This window comes from Coregonus clupeaformis, chromosome 7 (genome assembly GCF_020615455.1).
Source record: "Coregonus clupeaformis isolate EN_2021a chromosome 7, ASM2061545v1, whole genome shotgun sequence".
Taxonomy (NCBI): domain Eukaryota; kingdom Metazoa; phylum Chordata; class Actinopteri; order Salmoniformes; family Salmonidae; genus Coregonus; species Coregonus clupeaformis.
The window spans coordinates 47,046,653-47,065,028 of NC_059198.1; the positions used below are offsets into that span (position 1 = coordinate 47,046,653).

General features: G+C 40.1%; 1 protein-coding gene across 3 annotated transcripts in view; it reads right to left on the reverse strand.

Moving 5' to 3' along the window:
- Positions 1 to 18,376, reverse strand: part of LOC121569812 (enhancer of polycomb homolog 1) — an 80,357-nt gene that overhangs the window by 44,301 nt on the left and 17,680 nt on the right. For all 3 annotated transcript variants that reach the window (XM_041881030.2, XM_041881028.2, XM_041881027.2), the window contains exons 2-4: positions 11,902 to 12,061; positions 4,784 to 4,929; positions 2,182 to 2,388 (exon numbers count right to left, since the gene is read on the reverse strand). In XM_041881030.2, coding sequence (XP_041736964.1) covers positions 2,182 to 2,388; positions 4,784 to 4,929; positions 11,902 to 12,001 — 453 coding nt within the window. In that variant the 5' untranslated portion in view covers positions 12,002 to 12,061. The remainder of the gene's footprint in view (positions 1 to 2,181; positions 2,389 to 4,783; positions 4,930 to 11,901; positions 12,062 to 18,376) is intronic.

Sequence of the window (18,376 nt, forward strand, 5' to 3'; positions counted from 1 at the left end):
TCAACTTTTGTACTATGGGGGATAGTAGATTGACCTAGGCTAGTGCTTTTGCTGTTCGTTAGGCCTACTCATCTTGTTGGCTGACGAAAAGTAAATGTGGACAGCTCTTCCAACATCTATATGCACCTCGGAATTGGATAAGGACACACGCAGATGCGTCCCCGATGTGTTGTCTTAACTTGTAGCCTGTGCGAAAGACCCGATGACGTGACTGAGAGCAGTGTGAGTGAGAGAGACGTTTCGGATTGCACAGCGCACTCCGGAAAAAGGGCACAATGTAGCACTCTGGGCAGCAAAAGGCATGGATTCTTTTAGGGTGCATTACGGCCACAAAGGGGATGCCGCAGTGAAATTCGAGGCATTATCAAGTGCTTGTCAAATTGTGAATGTGACTATTGGAGTGTGTACAGCCTGCGCAAAAAAACTAAGCAGAGCTCATGCCTTTCAAGCAACTTTTTTCTAAATCATTATAGTCTCATCATGCAGCCTTACAATGTATTAAACTAAAGTTACATTAAACTTAACTCTAAATGAAGCATATAGGAGTACCTATTTCTTTATTAACTGCTCAACACAGAATAACCGCATGTGCGCACTCCCTCAAATCATTCAGAGAAAATATTTATATGTTATTCACCTTTGTTCAATTGTATTCTTCATACTATAAAATAATGCCACGGAATTTAAAGCAAATCTTGTCTGCTAACTGCTGGGATTTAAAGCCAGAGAAGAGGCTGCTGCCCAAAGACAATGACCATTTCAGTAGACTGATTAATTATTGTACATTATCTAACTCTAGAGCAATCCTTGTACATATTGCACATGTTTAAAAACCACAAAGGGACAAATGTGAATTTAAAAAAATTTGATGTACATGTGCGTATGACATTTGTTATGAAATGGATTCTAATGTGGTATAAATGTGCCTGTGCCAATTCTATTCAAAGTTGCTTCAGGCAATGATGGCTGGTTGGAGCTTCAGGCAATGATGGCTGGTTGGAGCTTCAGGCTCCTCAGCCTATTTAGGTCAGGAGCCTACAATTTCATTAATCGAACCTACTGTCATGGAGAACTCATGAGGTTGTGGGTTCGATTTCCACGGGGGGCCAGTATGAAAAAAAAATGTATGCACTCACTAACTGTAAGTCACTCTGGATAAGAGCGCCTGCTAAATGACTAAAATGTAAAATTAAATGAACTAGTGTAGCCCACAGCCATTTGGCATAGCCATATCAGGACCACTCAGAGTATGTTATTATTTTCTTCTGAAATAGACTACATTTTCTTCAGATCATACCATGACCAGCCTTTCAAAGCACTTCATGGCTACAGACGTGAGTGCTACGGGTCGGTAGTCATTTAGACAGGTTATCTTAGTGTTCTTGGGCACAGGAACTATGGTGGTCTGCTTGTAACATGTTGGTATTACAGACTCAGTCAGGGACATGTTGAAAATGTCAGTGAAGACACTTGCCAGTTGGTCAGCGCATGCTACACGTCCTGGTAATCTTTCAGTGAATGTTGACCTGCTTAAAAGTCTTACTCAGTGAATGTTGACCTGCTTAAAAGTCTTACTCACATCGGCTACGGAGAGCGTGATCACAGTCATCCGGAACAGCTGATGCTCTCATGCATGCTTCAGTGTTTCTTGCCTCGAAGCGAGCATAGAAGTGACTTAGCTCATCTGGTAGGCTTGTGTCACTGGGCAGCTCGCGGCTGTGCTTCCCTTTGTAGTCTGTAATAATTTGCAAGCCCTGCCACATCCGACGAGCGTCGGAGCCGGTGTAGCACGAGTCAATCTTAGTCCTGTATTGACTCTTTGCCTGCTTGATGGTTCTTCGGATGGCATTGCGGGATTTCTTATAAGCTTCCGGGTTAGAGTCCCGCTCCTTGAAAGCGGCAGCTCTACCCTTTAGCTCAGTGCGGATGTTGCCTGTAATCCATGGCTTCTGGTTGGGGTATGTACGTACGGTCACTGTGGGGACGACGTCATCGATGCACTTATTGATGAAGCCAAATGACACACTAGTGAATACAGAAACGTGGGTAAGAACGTTCCCTCAACCCTGTCCTGGATCCCAATGTTATGTGAAAAGCCCCCCTTTCTGAAAGTGAAATGGTTTATTATACTTGCATGCAGCCCTTGTTTAGTCCCGTCATCCTACCTAGGTCGTGGCTCACCTTTCTGGTCTGCATCTTCTCAGTCCTCCTGCGGAAGGCCACGTAAGGGTCTGAGGTGCTGGATCCGTCCCTCTTCTCCTGCTTCACCGTGGGGATGAGCGAGCCGCTCTTACAGTTTTTCCTTTTCCTGGTCCAGTAGTCAAACACCTCCTTGATCAGCTCGTCATCCTCCTTCAGCAGCAGCTTGGCCTCCTGCAGGCTCACCAGCTGAGGAGACAACACATTTAGTCACTTCTTTCTAGTACTCAATAATCCACCGCCTACCTAGGGCTGTTGCGGTGACCGTATTACCGTCACATCGGCAGCCACGAGTCATGAAGTCAGTCAAATTTCACATGACCGTTTAGTCACGGTAAATAGGTTTCTCCAAGCTCTGATGCTGCTGCTGATTATTAGTAGCCTACCAAACTTGCTAACTGCCTAGTACTTAGCACTATTGTCCCTCTAATCACTCTGACATCAATGCAAATGTATTTGAAAATTTTATCAAACACTTCATGAGAGCCCATGAGCTGTTGCGGCGCAACATTTCTATAGGGTATGAAATTGTGGGAGAAAACAGAGTGATGGCTGCTAATAAAAAGTGGATCCCATCAGCTTTCTATAGGCTAGGCCTACTATATTTATTTCTCAACTTTCCTAATATTAAGCACATTGCTTATATTTACAACAGGAGTATTGGCTACCTGGCTGGAATGAAAAGAAATCACGGGGAAAAGCGTCCTCCATTCTCTCAGTGCATAGATGACATGTATTTTTTCCCGCTGCCCCTGGTTCGATACAGGTGCATAATAATGGTCCAAACTAAATCAAAACAAATGTCACATATATTATATAGTAAAGATTAAATCAAGAATAGTCTGATGGGTGACAATATTAGCCTATCACTTGTGAATTATATTATCATCACTTGTGAATGATGCCCAGCATAAGAAATAATGCCTTTTCCCGCCCCACTTTTTCTAATCATAGTCGCACACCTCATGTTGCATAGCCCATAGGCATATATGTTTTAATAAGGTTTGTATCACAACTAAAGTGGCAAAATAACTTCTTAAAATTAAGCACATTAATCCGCTTTAAAAGGGGTGTAGAGCTTAACTGGCATATATAAGCAGCGCATGAGTTTCATGTTTGGGTAAGATAATTTACCATAAAAATGCACCTTTATAATAAAAGCATTACATGCATAATTGCATTTGCGGTCACTTTTGATAATGGTGTTTTCCGCTAATGGAACATTCGCGCTTATAAGAAATAGCCTAATAGTTTATCAACATTTTAAGCTAAACTTTCTTATCTGTTGATGCTAGTGGTTGTATTAATTTGGGATCTATCGTATCCCACAACTGTCCCAGAATATGTTTGGAATATTTATTTCTCGCACAGAATAGGTCGACTTTTGTACTATGGGGGATAGTAGATTGACCTAGGCTAGTTAGGCCTACTCATCTTGTTGGCTGACAAAAAGTAAATGTGGACAGCTCTTCCAACATCTTCAATATGCACCTCGGAATTGGATAAGGACACGCACAGTTGCGTCCCCGATGTGTCGTCTTAACTTGTAGCCTGTGAGAAAGACCCGATGACGTGACAGAGAGCAGTGTGAGTGAGAGACGTTTCGGATTGCACAGCACACTCAGGGAAAAGGGCACAACGCAGCACTCTGGGCCGCATTACGGCCACAAAGGGGATGCCGCCGTGAAATTCGAGGCATTATCAAGTGCTTGTGAAATTGTGAATGTGAGACTATTGGTGTGTACAGCCTGCACAAAAAAACAAAGCAGAGCTCATGCCTTTCAAGCAACTTTTTTCTAAATCATTATAATCTCATCATGCAGCCTTACAATGTATTACATATCAAAACATATAGCCCAATGTTTGTAGAACAACTAAAGTTACATTAATAACTCTAAATTAAGCATATAGGAGTACCTATTTCTTTGTTAACCGCTCAACACAGAATAGCCGCATGTGCGCACTCCCTCAAATCATTCGGAGAAAATATTTATATTTTATTCAGCTTTGTTCAATTGTATTCTTCATACTATAAAATAATGCCACGGAATTTAAAGCAAATCTTGTCTGCTAAATGAACTAGTGTAGCCCACAGCCATTTGGCATAGCCACATCAGGACTTAACATAAGGACAACTCAGTATGCTATTATTTTCTACATCAGGACCTAACATAAGGTCAACTCAGAGTATGCTATTCTTTTCTTCTGAAATAGACTACATTTTCTTCATATCATGCTTCTTTAGACCTGTCTAAAATAAATAATGGATGTATTGTGAAGGTGTAGGCTATACTACATGGATTTATTAGACTTTTTAAAAATGGCTTGTAGGCTGTGTGGAAGCCAGGAGATGCTAAATGTGTTTATGTTAATTAACGGTAAATTACAGTAAGACCGACAGTTATTTGCTTGACAATCACCGGCTGACTAAATTTTGTGTCCGCCACAGCCCTACGTCTACCCGTTCCACTTTTTTGATCAAATAAGCAGAATGGTAGTCGAGAAGAGGTTTGACAAACACTGGCCTATGTCCCATTTTCTGAGAGAAGTGCCTTTAGCATTGTGGTGTGGTTTGGTAAAGTACCTGCGTGCCACTGCCTTTCTCCAGCCGGTCGATCATCTCCTCAAACTGCACTGAGGTTATCTCCATCTTCTTCTTCAGCTTATTCACAAACACCTCATCCTCTGAATCCAGGTCGAAGTCCGGCTGCTCTGTATCCAAACTGAAAGCTGTGATAGAGAAGACAGGATGAAGTAAGAAATAACCAACATGTTTTTTTAAATATATTTGTTTAGTTGGTAGATAAGCTTTAATATTAAAGATAGATTGTGGGATCTATCAAAGTATATATCTGCACCCTTTCCAATCCCCCATATATTTTGTATAAATATATATTATTTTAAATATATATTTTCCTTCTTTATTATTTCTCGCTAACCCTACCACCCCTCCCCTGCCCTAATTGGAGTAAACTAATGGACAATACACATAGGCTTCTACTTCCAGCTTATACATGCTATATACATTTTATTGACAGTATATTTTACATTAGTTATCTTTTATTTGTTTTTAGTCACAGCCTTCAGCTACCCTCAACTCCTCCCATCTATCTCTGAAGACCATCCAGTTTTGATTTCTATTTGCCATATCTTTTTCCACTGTGCTGTGATGTTTCGCAACAGTTCTGAACCTTTCCATTCTAATAGTTTCTACAGATGGTTAATTATATAAACATTTTTTGCTAAGACTATTATATTACTGATCGATTGACTAGGACTTTTCAAATCACCCAGCAATGCTATTTGCAGAGTTAGCTCCAAGCAAGTGTTATTTTTTTGCCATACCTGAAACTGCAACAAGAACAAGCTATATATAGGCAGTACCTAAACAAGTGATCTAATGATTCTGTCTCTTCCCAGCAAAATCAGCAGAGCTGGGATGGTTGTATCCCCCATACATATACCATTCTATTGGTTGCAAGAATGTTGTATAATAATTTAAAATAAAAAATAAAACGTTTTGAATCTGGCGTTGTTTTGTGTATCAATTCATAAACCATGTGCCATGGTATTGGTACCTCCAAAATCTCCTCCCAACTATTTTTGCAACCTGTATGGCGCAGCCATACATATGTGGGTCCTTCAATTAACCTGGTATACTTATTTATTTATCACAATTTTCTTTAGCCAATTTTGGTCTTTAATGCAGGGCCGACAGACAAGTTCATTACCTTCTCCCCTTTCCACTTGCCTACTCCATTTTTGAGGTAATGCTGCAATCAGTTGGTTATCATTTTAGATAGAGCAGACATTTCCATATATTTTTGTTAACTGCATGTGTAACATAACTCCTCCAGTCCTATTTATGATATAATTTACAAAAGAGCATTCAAAAATAATGTTATTTTTTATAAATTAGAATATTCGAGTTTAACCATAATATTTGTTCTAATATTTCTTCTGCCTTTTCTGGTGGATTAAACTGAAATTGCAACCAGCTTTCTATGGTTTGTTTTAAAAATAGCTATATTTTGGAGATTATTTCATTTTCAAATAACCAAAAGTGAGAGGTTGTTATCTGAAAAGGGAAAAAGGCCATTCTTGAATACGGGGTGAGCCATTCTTACTAGTCTGCTAGAGAACCAGTTTGGATTTAAGTATAGTTTTTGTATGACTAAAGCCTTTAGTGAGAGGTCCAATGCTTTAATATTTAATAATTTCCAAATTCATATTCATTATATACAGTGCCTTTAGAAAGTATTCACACCGCTTGACTTTTTCCACATTTTGTGTTACAGTCTGAATTTTAAATTGATTAAATTAAGATGTTTTGGTCACTGGCCTACACACACACACACACACACACACACACACACACACACACACAACCCCATAATGTCAAATTGGAATGATGTTTTTCAATTTTTTTCCCAATTAAACATTTTAAGCTGAAATGTCTTGAGTCAATAAGTATTCAACCCCTTTGTCAAGGCAAGCCTAAATAAGTTCTGGAGTAAAGATTTGCTTAACAAGTCACATAGGCAGCATGGACTGTGTGCAATAATAGTGTTTAACATGATTTTGAATGACTGCCTCATCTCTGCACCCCACACATACAATTATCTGTAAGGTCCCTCAGTCGAACAGTGAATTTCAAACAGATTCAACCACAAAGACCAGGGAGGTTTTCCAATGCCTCGTCAAAGGGCACCTATTGGTAGATGGGTAAAAAAAGCAAACATTAAATATCCCTTTGAGCATTGTGAAGTTATTAATTAGACTTTGGATGGTATATCAATACACCCAGTCACTACAAAGATACAGGCGTCCTTCCTAACTCAGTTGCAGGAGAGGAAGGAAACTGCTCAGGGATTTCACCATGAGGCCAATGGGGACTTTAAAACAGTTACAGAGTTTAATGGCTGTGATAGGAGAAAACTGAGGATGGATTAACAACATTGTAGTTACTCCATTATACTAACCTAATTGACAGAGTGAAAAGAACAAAGCCTGTACAGAATAAAAAATATTCCAAAACATGCATCCTGTTTGCATTAAGGCACTTAAGTAATACTGCAAATTGTCCTGAAAACAAAGTGCTATGTTTAGGGCAAATCCAATACAACACATTACTGAGTACCACTCCCCATATTTTCAAGCATAGTGGTGGCTGTTATGGGTATGCTTGTAAATCGTTAAGGACTGGGGAGTTTTTCAGAATAAAAAAAGAAATGGAGCTAAAACAGGCAAATTCCAAGAGGAAAACCTGATTCAGTCTACTTTCCAACAGACACTGGGAGATGTACCTTTCAGCAGGATAATAACCTTAAACACAAGGCCAAATCTACACTGGAGTTGCTTACCAAGAAGACAGTGAGTGTGGCCGAGTTACAGTTTTGACTTAAATTTACTTGAAAATCTATGGCAAAACCTGAAAATGGTTGTCTAGCAATGATCAACAACCAATTTTTGAAAAGAATAAATGGGCAAATGTCGCACAATCCAGATGTGGAAAACTCTTAGAGACTTACCCAGAAATACTCACAGCCTTAAATCGCTGCCAAAGGTGATTCTACAAAGTATTTACTCAGGGGAATAAATAATTATATAAATTAGATTTCTGTATTTCAATAAGTTTGCAAAAATTTCTAAAAACTTGTTTTTACTTTGTCATTATGGGTTATTGTGTGTAGATTGGTGAGAAAAATCCATTTTTAATTCAGGCTGTAACAAGAAAATGTGGAATAAGTCAAGGGGTATGAATTCTGTCTGGCTTGCCTTTCCAAATAAAGTGGAATATTTTGTGCTCATTTTATTTTTTTAAACAAGTCGTTAGGCGTAGGCAGGGCCATAAGTAAATAGGTAAACTAGGATAAATAATTAATCAGGGTGATTTTCCCCCAAATAGACAGGTGTTGTCCTTTCCATGGTAGCAAAATCTTATCTAATTTGGCCAACTTTCTACACTGAAGAAAAATATAAACGCAACATGTAAAGTATTGGTCCCATGTTCCATGAAATAAAAAAATCCCTGACATTTTCCATATGCACAGAAAGTTGATTTCGCTCAAATTGTGTGAACAAATTTGTTTACATCCCTGTTAGTGCATATTTCTTATTTGCCAAGATAATCCATCCACCTGACAGGGTGGCATATCAAGAAGCTGATTAAACAGCATGATCATTACACAGGTGCACCTTGTGCTGGGGACAATAAAAGGCCACTCTACAATATGCAGTTTTTTCAAAACACAACGCCACAGATGTCTGGACATTACTGCAGTAATGTCCACCAGAGCTGTTGCCAAAGCCGCCTCCAACGTATTTTTAGAGAATTTGGCAGTACGTCCAACCACAGGCCACAATCAACAGCCTGATCAACTCTATGCGAAGGAGATGTGTCACGCTGCATGAAGCAAATGGTGGTCACACCAGATACTGACTGTTTTTTTTTTTTAAGGTATCTGTGACCAACAGATGCATATCTGTATTCCCAGTCATGTGAAATCCATAGATTAGGGCCTAATGACTTCATTTCAATTGACTGATTTCCTTATATGAAATTGTTGCATGTTGCGTTTATGTTTTTGTTCAGTACATTTATAAATACTATACCTAACTGTTGTATTTTGTTATTTACGGTAATCCGTGTCAGTCTGTTAGTTCTCTTTTAGAGTTTGGTGTTCCATTCTTTCTGTGTTTAATCTCCACCATGTTTTGGTGTTGACTGCGTCGGTAGTATTTGTCTATAAAATTACAAACTGTTTTGCGTTATTATCCAGTTTGGATGATTTTGCCCAGGAGTGAGCAGATCAGCGTAAAAGTACATTAATTGATATGCTTTTTCACGAGGCATTCTGCACCGCCATCTTCAGTCCACCATACTCCTGCCCTGAAGCCCAAAAACATGCTGCAACACTTCCCAAGTAGTAGTGCTTCCCAAATGGCACCTTATTCCCTTTATGGTGCACTACTTTTGACCGGAGCACTAATTGACCGGCCCTAGTCAAAAGTAGTTTACTTAACAGTGAATAGGGGATACAGAAAGATGACCATGGGAACTCTGGTAAAAACACACGTCTCTATATTCAGCGCAGATCACAATCAGCAGCGTAATGCGGCCAACTCCAGAAATAGGCTAAGCTTGCAAAAAGTCTGCCCTCCCTTTTCCTTTGGTTCTACATGAAAGCCCCTTAGAAAAAACAGAGCCGACAGGAGTGTTTGTGAGCTGGGGCTGAGAGGGGGTCCCCTGGGCTTAGACTATTCAGACCCCCTGCCTAGTCTGTGCCCCTCTACTTCCCCATCTGTGCCGTCTCTCACTGTGCGAGTGTGCGCAAATGCTTTCAGACAGCAGGACACCTCTGGATCACACTGCTGCTATTAGAGACACCCCAGGGGCAGACAATCACTTAAAAAAGGTCCAATGCAGCCATTTTTATCTCAATATCAAATCATTTCTGGGTAACAATTAAGTACCTTACTGTGATTGTTTTCAATAAAAATTGTCAAAACAAACAAAAACAGCTTCTTAGCAAAGGGCAATTTCTCAAACAAGATTTTTGCTAGGACTGTCTGGGAGTGGTCTGAGTGGGAAGGCAAAACAACTGAAAAATGTGCAGAGGTTTGGAACGCTTTCTTATTGGTCTATTACGCCTAACTAATTTACAACATGGTGATGTCACCATGGAAGGCCAAAACTCCATCCCACCAAAACAGGCTGAAATTTCAGGTGCTCTTTTCAAACAACTCTTACACTAAAAGGGCATTAATTTCACAATTTCACAGTATTATTACAACCTTAGTGTGGAGTTCTATACAGTGAGGGAAAAAAGTATTTGATCCCCTGCTGATTTTGTACGTTTGCCCACTGACAAAGACATGATCAGTCTATAATTTTAATGGTAGGTTTATTTGAACAGTGAGAGACAGAATAACAACAACAAAAATCCAGAAAATCGCATGTCAAAAATATTATACATTGATTTGCATTTTAATGAGGGAAATAAGTATTTGACCCCTCTGCAAAACATGACTTAGTACTTGGTGGCAAAACCCTTTTTGGCAATCAGAGGTCAGACGTTTCATGTAGTTGGCCACCAGGTTTGCACACATCTCAGGAGGAATTTTGTCCCACTCCTCTTTGCAGATCTTCTCCAAGTCATTAAGGTTTCGAGCCTGACGTTTGGCAACTCGAACCTTCAGCTCCCTCCACAGATTTTCTATGGGATTAAGGTCTGGAGACCGGCTAGGCCACTCCAGGACCTTAATGTGCTTCTTCTTGAGCCACTCCTTTGTTGCCTTGGCCGTGTGTTTTGGGTCATTGTCATGCTGGAATACCCATCCACGACCCATTTTCAATGCCCTGGCTGAGGGAAGGAGGTTCTCACCCAAGATTTGACGGTACATGGCCCCGTCCATCGTCCCTTTGATGTGGTGAAGTTGTCCTGTCCGCTTAGCAGAAAAACACCCCCAAAGCATAATGTTTCCACCTCCATGTTTGACGGTGGGGATGGTGTTCTTGGGGTCATAAGCAGCATTCCTCCTCCTCCAAACACGGCGAGTTGAGTTGATGCCAAAGAGCTCGATTTTGGTCTCATCTGACCACAACACTTTCACCCAGTTCTCCTCTGAATCATTCAGATGTTCATTGGCAAACTTCAGACAGGACTGTATATGTGCTTTTTTGAGCTGGGGGACCTTGCGGGCGCTGCAGGATTTCAGTCCTTCACGGCGTAGTGTGTTACCAATTCTTTTCTTGGTGACTATGGTCCCAGCTGCCTTGAGATCATTGACAAGATCCTCCCGTGTAGTTCTGGGCTGATTCTTTACCGTTCTCATGATCATTGCAACTCCACGAGGTGAGATCTTGCATGGAGCCCCAGGCCGACGGAGATTGACAGTTCTTTTGTGTTTCTTCCATTTGCGAATAATCGCTGTTAACTGTTGTCACCTTCTCACCAAGCTGGTTGGCGATGATCTTGTAGCCCATTCCAGCCTTGTGTAGGTCTACAATCTTGTCCCTGACATCCTTGGAGAGCTCTTTGGTCTTGGCCATGGTGGAGAGTTTGGAATCTGATTGATTGATTGCTTCTGTGGACAGGTGTCTTTTATACAGGTAACAAACTGAGATTAGGAGCACTCCCTTTAAGAGTGTGCTCCTAATCTCAGCTCGTTACCTGTATAAAAAGACACCTGGGAGCTAGAAATCTTTCTGATTGAGAGAGGGTCAAATACTTATTTCCCTCATTAAATTGCAAATCAATTTATAAATATTTTTGACATGCGTTTTTCTGGATTTTTGTGTAGTCATTCTGTCTATCACTGTTCAAATAAACCTACCATTAAAATTATAGACTGATCATTTCTTTGTCAGTGGGCAAACGTACAAAATCAGCAGGGGATCAAATACTTTTTTCCCCTCACTGTATATATATATATTTTTTTAACACAGGAAAAACACATTTGGACTGCACTGGGGCTTTAAACATACCTCAGACAGAGCACACAAGCACTGCAAACTCACAAACACACACACAGCAACATGAACACAAACTGCAGAATGTGCACACCCGCCAGGCTCACTCAAGAGAAGAAAAACAAACATCTGCCGACTGACCAAAGAGACAGACAGAGAGCTAACAGACACAGCAGAAAAACAAAGAGCGCTGACAAACAGGCTACATGAACAGTAATACTCCTCACGCTGTATGTGAATAAGCTGCTTTGGCATCTTGAAGTCCCCAGGGTAGAGGGACTCGTAGTAGGCGATGTTGCTCCCTGCTTCGGGGACGGGGATGACCATGTTGTCCCGTTTCTCCCCATACACCTGCTGTGCCGAGATAGCCCGCTGGAGATGGTGCTCCTGTGGGGGAGGAAGATAAAGGAGAGGTCAGTGGGCCTACAACAACACAGTCAGGGTGGGAAATTAACTTTTTGGTCCACCTGCCACTGTGGCAGGTACATAAAAATAATAATTATACATAGCCTAATTACACCAAAAATAGACATGTATTAATAGTAAGTAGTAATGGGGTATAACTGCTTAATTTCATTTTTGTGACCTAAGTCTTTTAAACAATATGTTAAAATAAATCATTTAGATCCAATAATAAAAACAGAAACAGATCTACAACTGAACATCAAGAATCAACAAAGTGCCTGTCCTGCCACAAAATGCTGCTTATTTATTATTATAGTTCAGGGCTCTACGCCGACATTTCTTACAAGGAGTACATGATGTGCTCCTAAGTAGAAATGCAGAAGCACACAAATAAAATATAGGAGAACGATGACTAAAAGTTCATGAATAAACGTTTTAGGTGAGACAAACACTCAGCTGGCCCTTTGAGGGATGGGCCGTTATTGTGGAAACTTGGGCACTAGCTTGTCTGTGATTTAAAAAAAATCTGAATGTGATAAACTAACATTGAAAAACAACCCAGTGTGAACAAAACGCTCAAATTGGAAAAGTGCGAACCATAAAGCAGTCTCTGTGTAGGCTAACCCAGTGTTTCCCAATCCGGTCCTTAAGCCCACCCCAGCAATTCCACATATAGGCTTACACCACCGACTCTATCCAGCATTAGGTCCAGTGTCCACATCCACAGTACTCATCCAATTTTAATTCACATTACGGGGAAATCAATTCAGGAGAATTCGAGGTCGGACGTTCAGCATCATTACCTCTGTAGCTCAGCTGGTAGAGCACGGCGCTTGTAACGCCAAGGTAGTGGGTTCGATCCCCGGGACCACCCATACACAAAAAAAATGCATGCACGCATGACTGTAAGTCGCTTTGGATAAAAGCGTCTGCTGAATGGCATATTATTATTATATTATAACAATATCAGCACAGGTGAGTATCAACTTTGGGATACGTGTACACACACTCAAGTTATTAGGTCGGTTGAGAAACTAGATAGAAATATAGTCGGGCTGTCCCAGACTAAAGAAGAACTTGGTCTACCGAGAGTCTGTTCTTTCGACTAATCGATAGGTTGACATTTTTTCCATTTTTATGTTTGAGTAAAATCAACTATATGTAGGCTACTTTAGCCCTATTCGCACGGGACTAGTATTACTACAAAACGTTGATTATGTAATTATCACCCCAGCATGTCAGTTTTTCCATTGGACGATTTGGGCAGAATTAGTTTTACCAAACTACCCCTGTAAATAAATAAAAATCCTCATTCAAAATTGACCGTTATGACGCAAGCCTGGAGGCTCTTCTACGCGATGACATTTCAAATGTTTAGGGATAGCCTAATATTGGCCTAACATCCTTAAGTTTGGAGAAAGTCAAAATAATAATGCATATCAGTAAGAACCATGAACTGTAACCTACGCAGACATTTAACTACCTGACGTATTTGTCAATTTATCAATTCATTGGCACAATATCGCCCACTTCATCTTATAAAAGAGTATGGCACTAGGAAAGTTGATATGTGACAAAACAGTTCCTTCTTCTGTAGGCCATGTGCATAGCACTTTGTTTTAAGCATACATTTGTTCCAATGTTCTTACCCAAACTGGGTGCAGCACCTGTTAAACGCTAATATCACTCAAAACACAGGGATGACGACTCACACGGAATAAGTATTATCAGAGGACCTGGGAGTTGTCCGAAAAACAGTAGGTTTTTTCGGCTGGGATATTAACCTTCTTGCCAAGTAAAAATTAGTGACATCGCAGATTCGGACGGGACAAAAATTACGGATGTGGTGATTTGTGCTCATGCACAATTACATTAACTGAGCTCCCCCAGTAAAACGTATACCGTCCGAATAGGGCTTTTGCCTGATGCTTTAAGCACTGCAATAAAAAATGAACACACAAATTACTAAAAAGAGGGACCAGAAATCAATATAGCCTAACCAGAAGAGCAAAAAAAAAAACTGTTCCCGACCCGACCCCCCTCCTCCCGCTGCCCTTTGCAGATTCTGCCATTATGCTCCTGGAGTTGCTGGTAATAGGCTACCTTTTCCATTTGGAGTGCCAAGTTATCGTACCATTTCTACTGATCTGCGTGCCAGTTATAATTTTGGTGGAACTGTTTCATTTAATTTATAATAGTCTTCATATCTCAAAATCAATGTCATGTGGTTTTAATCAAAAGTCTATCTATTGCCATTATGTAAAAATAGCCTACATAAAGCCAACAAATAAAAACATTACGGCCCACAGGTAGAAAATATCCTGATAACAATAAATATCCTATAAAATCACATTGGCTATGCAATGGCCTGTCTGAAAAGGAACTTGACACATTGTATCAACTATTAACTTGGGTCCAGCCGAAGCTTGCACTAAAGAATTTGCAACATTGTATAAAATATTTTCTGGCCCAGTGAGCTCCTGACAGAGACACAGCTATATGCTATTTGCGCAAGGGACAAGTAGTAATCAGGTAGGCCTTTATGAGATTTCCACCAGATCAGAGCATGACATTTTCTGAGTGGTTATCGAAAGGGAGAGAGCTGGAAATATATTTTTCAAATAGGCTACATTGAGGAACTATTGTCATTCTCAATGGATGTAAAAACAGACTTCTTTTACTTGCTTTTTGAGGCGAAGAAAAAAATACTTTGAGAAGCTCCACAGTGATGGTGAGTTAAAACAATCAGAAATAGTATCAGATCCCGAAATGGGCACAATTATAAGCCTACATTTGCGTGCAGGCCAGGTAGCCTAGGCCTAGCATAATCGAGTGCGTGTCCTTACTCAAGATTGACAGGAGTGCTCCAAACAAAAGACAATTAATAAATTGACAACTTGTTGCCTAGGTTGTGTGCTCTGCAAACAACATGTCCACTCCTACAATGACAACGGTAAGACTAATAATGATTTGAATGCATTAACAGAAATTACCATAACCAAACAAACATTGTAGATGAGAAATTATGGTAATTAAAAAAGGTACATGTACTACTGGTGTGCAATCCCCGCAATCGATTAGCCCACTCAGACAGGCGTCTCATGTGCCATAACAATTATTATTTTTTACATATATTTGCCACTAGAATCGACCAGTCGACTAAATGGGGTCAGCCCTAATACACAGTGTACAAAACTATGCTCTTTCCATGACAGACTGACCAGATGAATGCTATGATCCAATATTGAGGTCACTTGTTAAATCCACTTAAAATCAGTGTAGAGGAGACAGGTTAAATGATTTTTAAGCCTTGAGAGAATGAAGACAAGGATTGTGTATTTGAATGGGGTATGGTAGTAGGTGCCAGGTGCACCGGTTTGTGTCAAGAACTGAAACGCTGCTGGGTTTTCACGCTCAACAGTTTCCGGTGTGTACAAAGAACGGTCCACCACCCAAAGGACATCCAGCTAACCAACTCTGGGAAGCATTGGTCAACATGGGCCAGCATCCGTGTGGAACGCTTTCGACACCTTGTAGAGTCCATGCCCTGACGAATTGAGGCTGTTCTGAGGGCAAAAGGGAGTGTAACTCAACAGTAGAAAAGAGTTCTTCATGTTTTCTACACTCAGTGTATAACATGATAAAATGCATTCAAAATAGGTCTTTATTTGCTATTGGCCTATTATCCAAAAAGCATTTCATATCAATTAAAAATAACTGCCATCAAATTGTCCTCCTGCCGCACTAGCCTTTCGCTCCATGGAAGTCAACATGCCAATGTCATTTCATTTGCAGAGAGCAAGCAGATAGACTATTCAATAAATTTGGGTCCGCCTGTATTTCTGGTTAACTATGAGAACATTTCACACTGTGTAGGCATGTCCAATTCAGAGGAAAGCCATGATTGAGCTTGCGCATCCATCTACCTTGGTGCTTTAGACTAAGCAGAATCAAGACTTGTAACAGTTATACAAATCTCTAATACATAATGAATTGGCAAGGTGCCAACCAACAGGACAGAGCAACAATAACTTCAAGAGGTAATCAACACACATAATTTAGCCTACCCAAATGATAAAATCCATGACTCCGCAACAAACTGCCTTAGTCAGGAGTTTAAGGCAGCCCGCTGCCGAAAAGTTAATGTTGTTTATCTTTTAGAACAAACGATGTGCATCAGAGCAAGACTGAACATCCTCTTACAACTACAACATTAACAGAGAGAAACTAGTATCTGAAGCTAGTCTACAAACAGGCCAGTCTAAGGTCTTCCTTCTCTTAGCAGTTGAAGCAAATCATGATGCAACACCCAGCTCACATTCCCTACAATGCAAGATTAATCAAATTCAGATCGAAATTGTGATATTGACAAGTGCAATATCCATAAATCGTAGGAGGCTGCGATTTTCTCCTATTTTTGACACTCCATTAATCCAACAAAAACTAGACTTACGGTACCTCCTCCAATGAGATGCGCTAGATTCCATTCATTCACTCTCCATATAACAAGCAGGCTCTCTCACTCTGCATGGTATGCACATGCTGGTCAATCACAAACGTCCCCGCTTAGACTGCGCAGGTAGATGCTGGTGAGGAGAGAAAGGGCTTTACCTCACTAAACCACGGAAACATGAACGCTGCGAGTGCTAACGAGATCGATTTGGTGCCAAAGAACGGCGTCTTCAGTGGTATGGCAGTATTTCTGCTACAGGCAAACCAATATCAACCAAATGCAAGTGTTGTGCAAAAAGTGCTTCAGTGTTGTGGCGACAAAAGTATTTAAATTATTTGAAGAACCATCCCCTACTTTACGACAATTGCAAGATGAAAAAAGCTCCCGACAGCAGCAAAGTGCCTCAGCCACCTATGTTAAAACAGGCATTGATTGCTGATGTGTTTTCAAAATGCCCTACGAAAAAACATCCCACAGACACATAGAAATCACAGAGGCTATCACCTACCACATAGCCAAAAACATGGCTCCTATTTACAGTCAGCAAAGACGGCTTCAAGAAGATAAACAAGCTGGTCAGGAGATACAAGTTTCCATCTCGCACATATTTCTCTCAAGTCGCCATCTGTATAACAACATTTTTAAGGAGAAGTTGAAACCGAGCTCACGCGTTGATTACACGCCTACAACAGACCTTTGGTTTAGAAGATCAACTGAGCACAACAGTAGGATACTTTAGTTTGACAGTACACTTGATTGATGAGGAGTTTCAACTGAAAGGGTGGTGCTTGCAAACATCATAGCCACACGGGAGAAAACTTCGCTCTGGGGTTGAGAGAAGCTTTAGCCACCTGGAGCCTGAATGAGGAGCAGCAAGTGTGCATAATGATAATGGCGCAAACTTGGTAAAGGCCACACCTTGCAATCGGTAGGCTACGTGTTACATGTTTTTAAAAGGTGTAAGATGTAGAAATCACTCCACCATTTCCTGGTTGCTAAATTGTTTATCGTTTCCCTAATTTCAGTTTGACACAAAACAAGCAAGTATAGTGTAGAGACTCATTGTACAGTCTAAACCACTATGAAATATATGTTCCATAACCAAAAATATTGTATTTTCAGCTGGTGTACAAAACTGAAAGTAAAAGACGCAAAAACAAAACTTAACGGGAAGCATAGAATTAGAGCACATAGAACAGATCTACCGCTTAGACTTGCTTTCAATGAGAATGACAGATCTATAATACCATTTTTATGGGAATTTGGTCGGGTCATAAAAACAAAAGTTACATATTGCAGCTTTAAGGCACTTAGACTCAATTTAAATTATAATAATGATTGAGCCTACAAATAATTACACAATCATAAGTGTACTATTCCAACTGCGTCCTATTCCTGAATAAATAATTAACTCATAATGGTAAAATAAGAACTCATGTTATTCATTAATGAATGAATAAGTGCTGTGCTTATTGCACACTATATTTTGATGATAATGTAAAAAAAAGAATGTTTGTTAATATGTAGTCTTAATAATCCTATGAACTACAGTACCAGTCAACAGTTTGGATACACCTACTCATTCAAGTTTAGATTTTTTTTTAACGTTTCTACATTGTAGAATAATAGTGAAGACAACTATGAAATAACACATATGGAATAATGTAGTAACCAAAAAAGTGTTAAACAATCAAAATATATTTTAGATTCTTCAAATAGCCACCCTTTGCCTTGATGACAGCTTTGCACACTATTGGCATGCTCTCAACCAGCTTCATGAGGTAGTCACCTGGAATGCATTTCCAACAGTCTTGAAGGAGTTCCCACATATACTGAGCACTTGT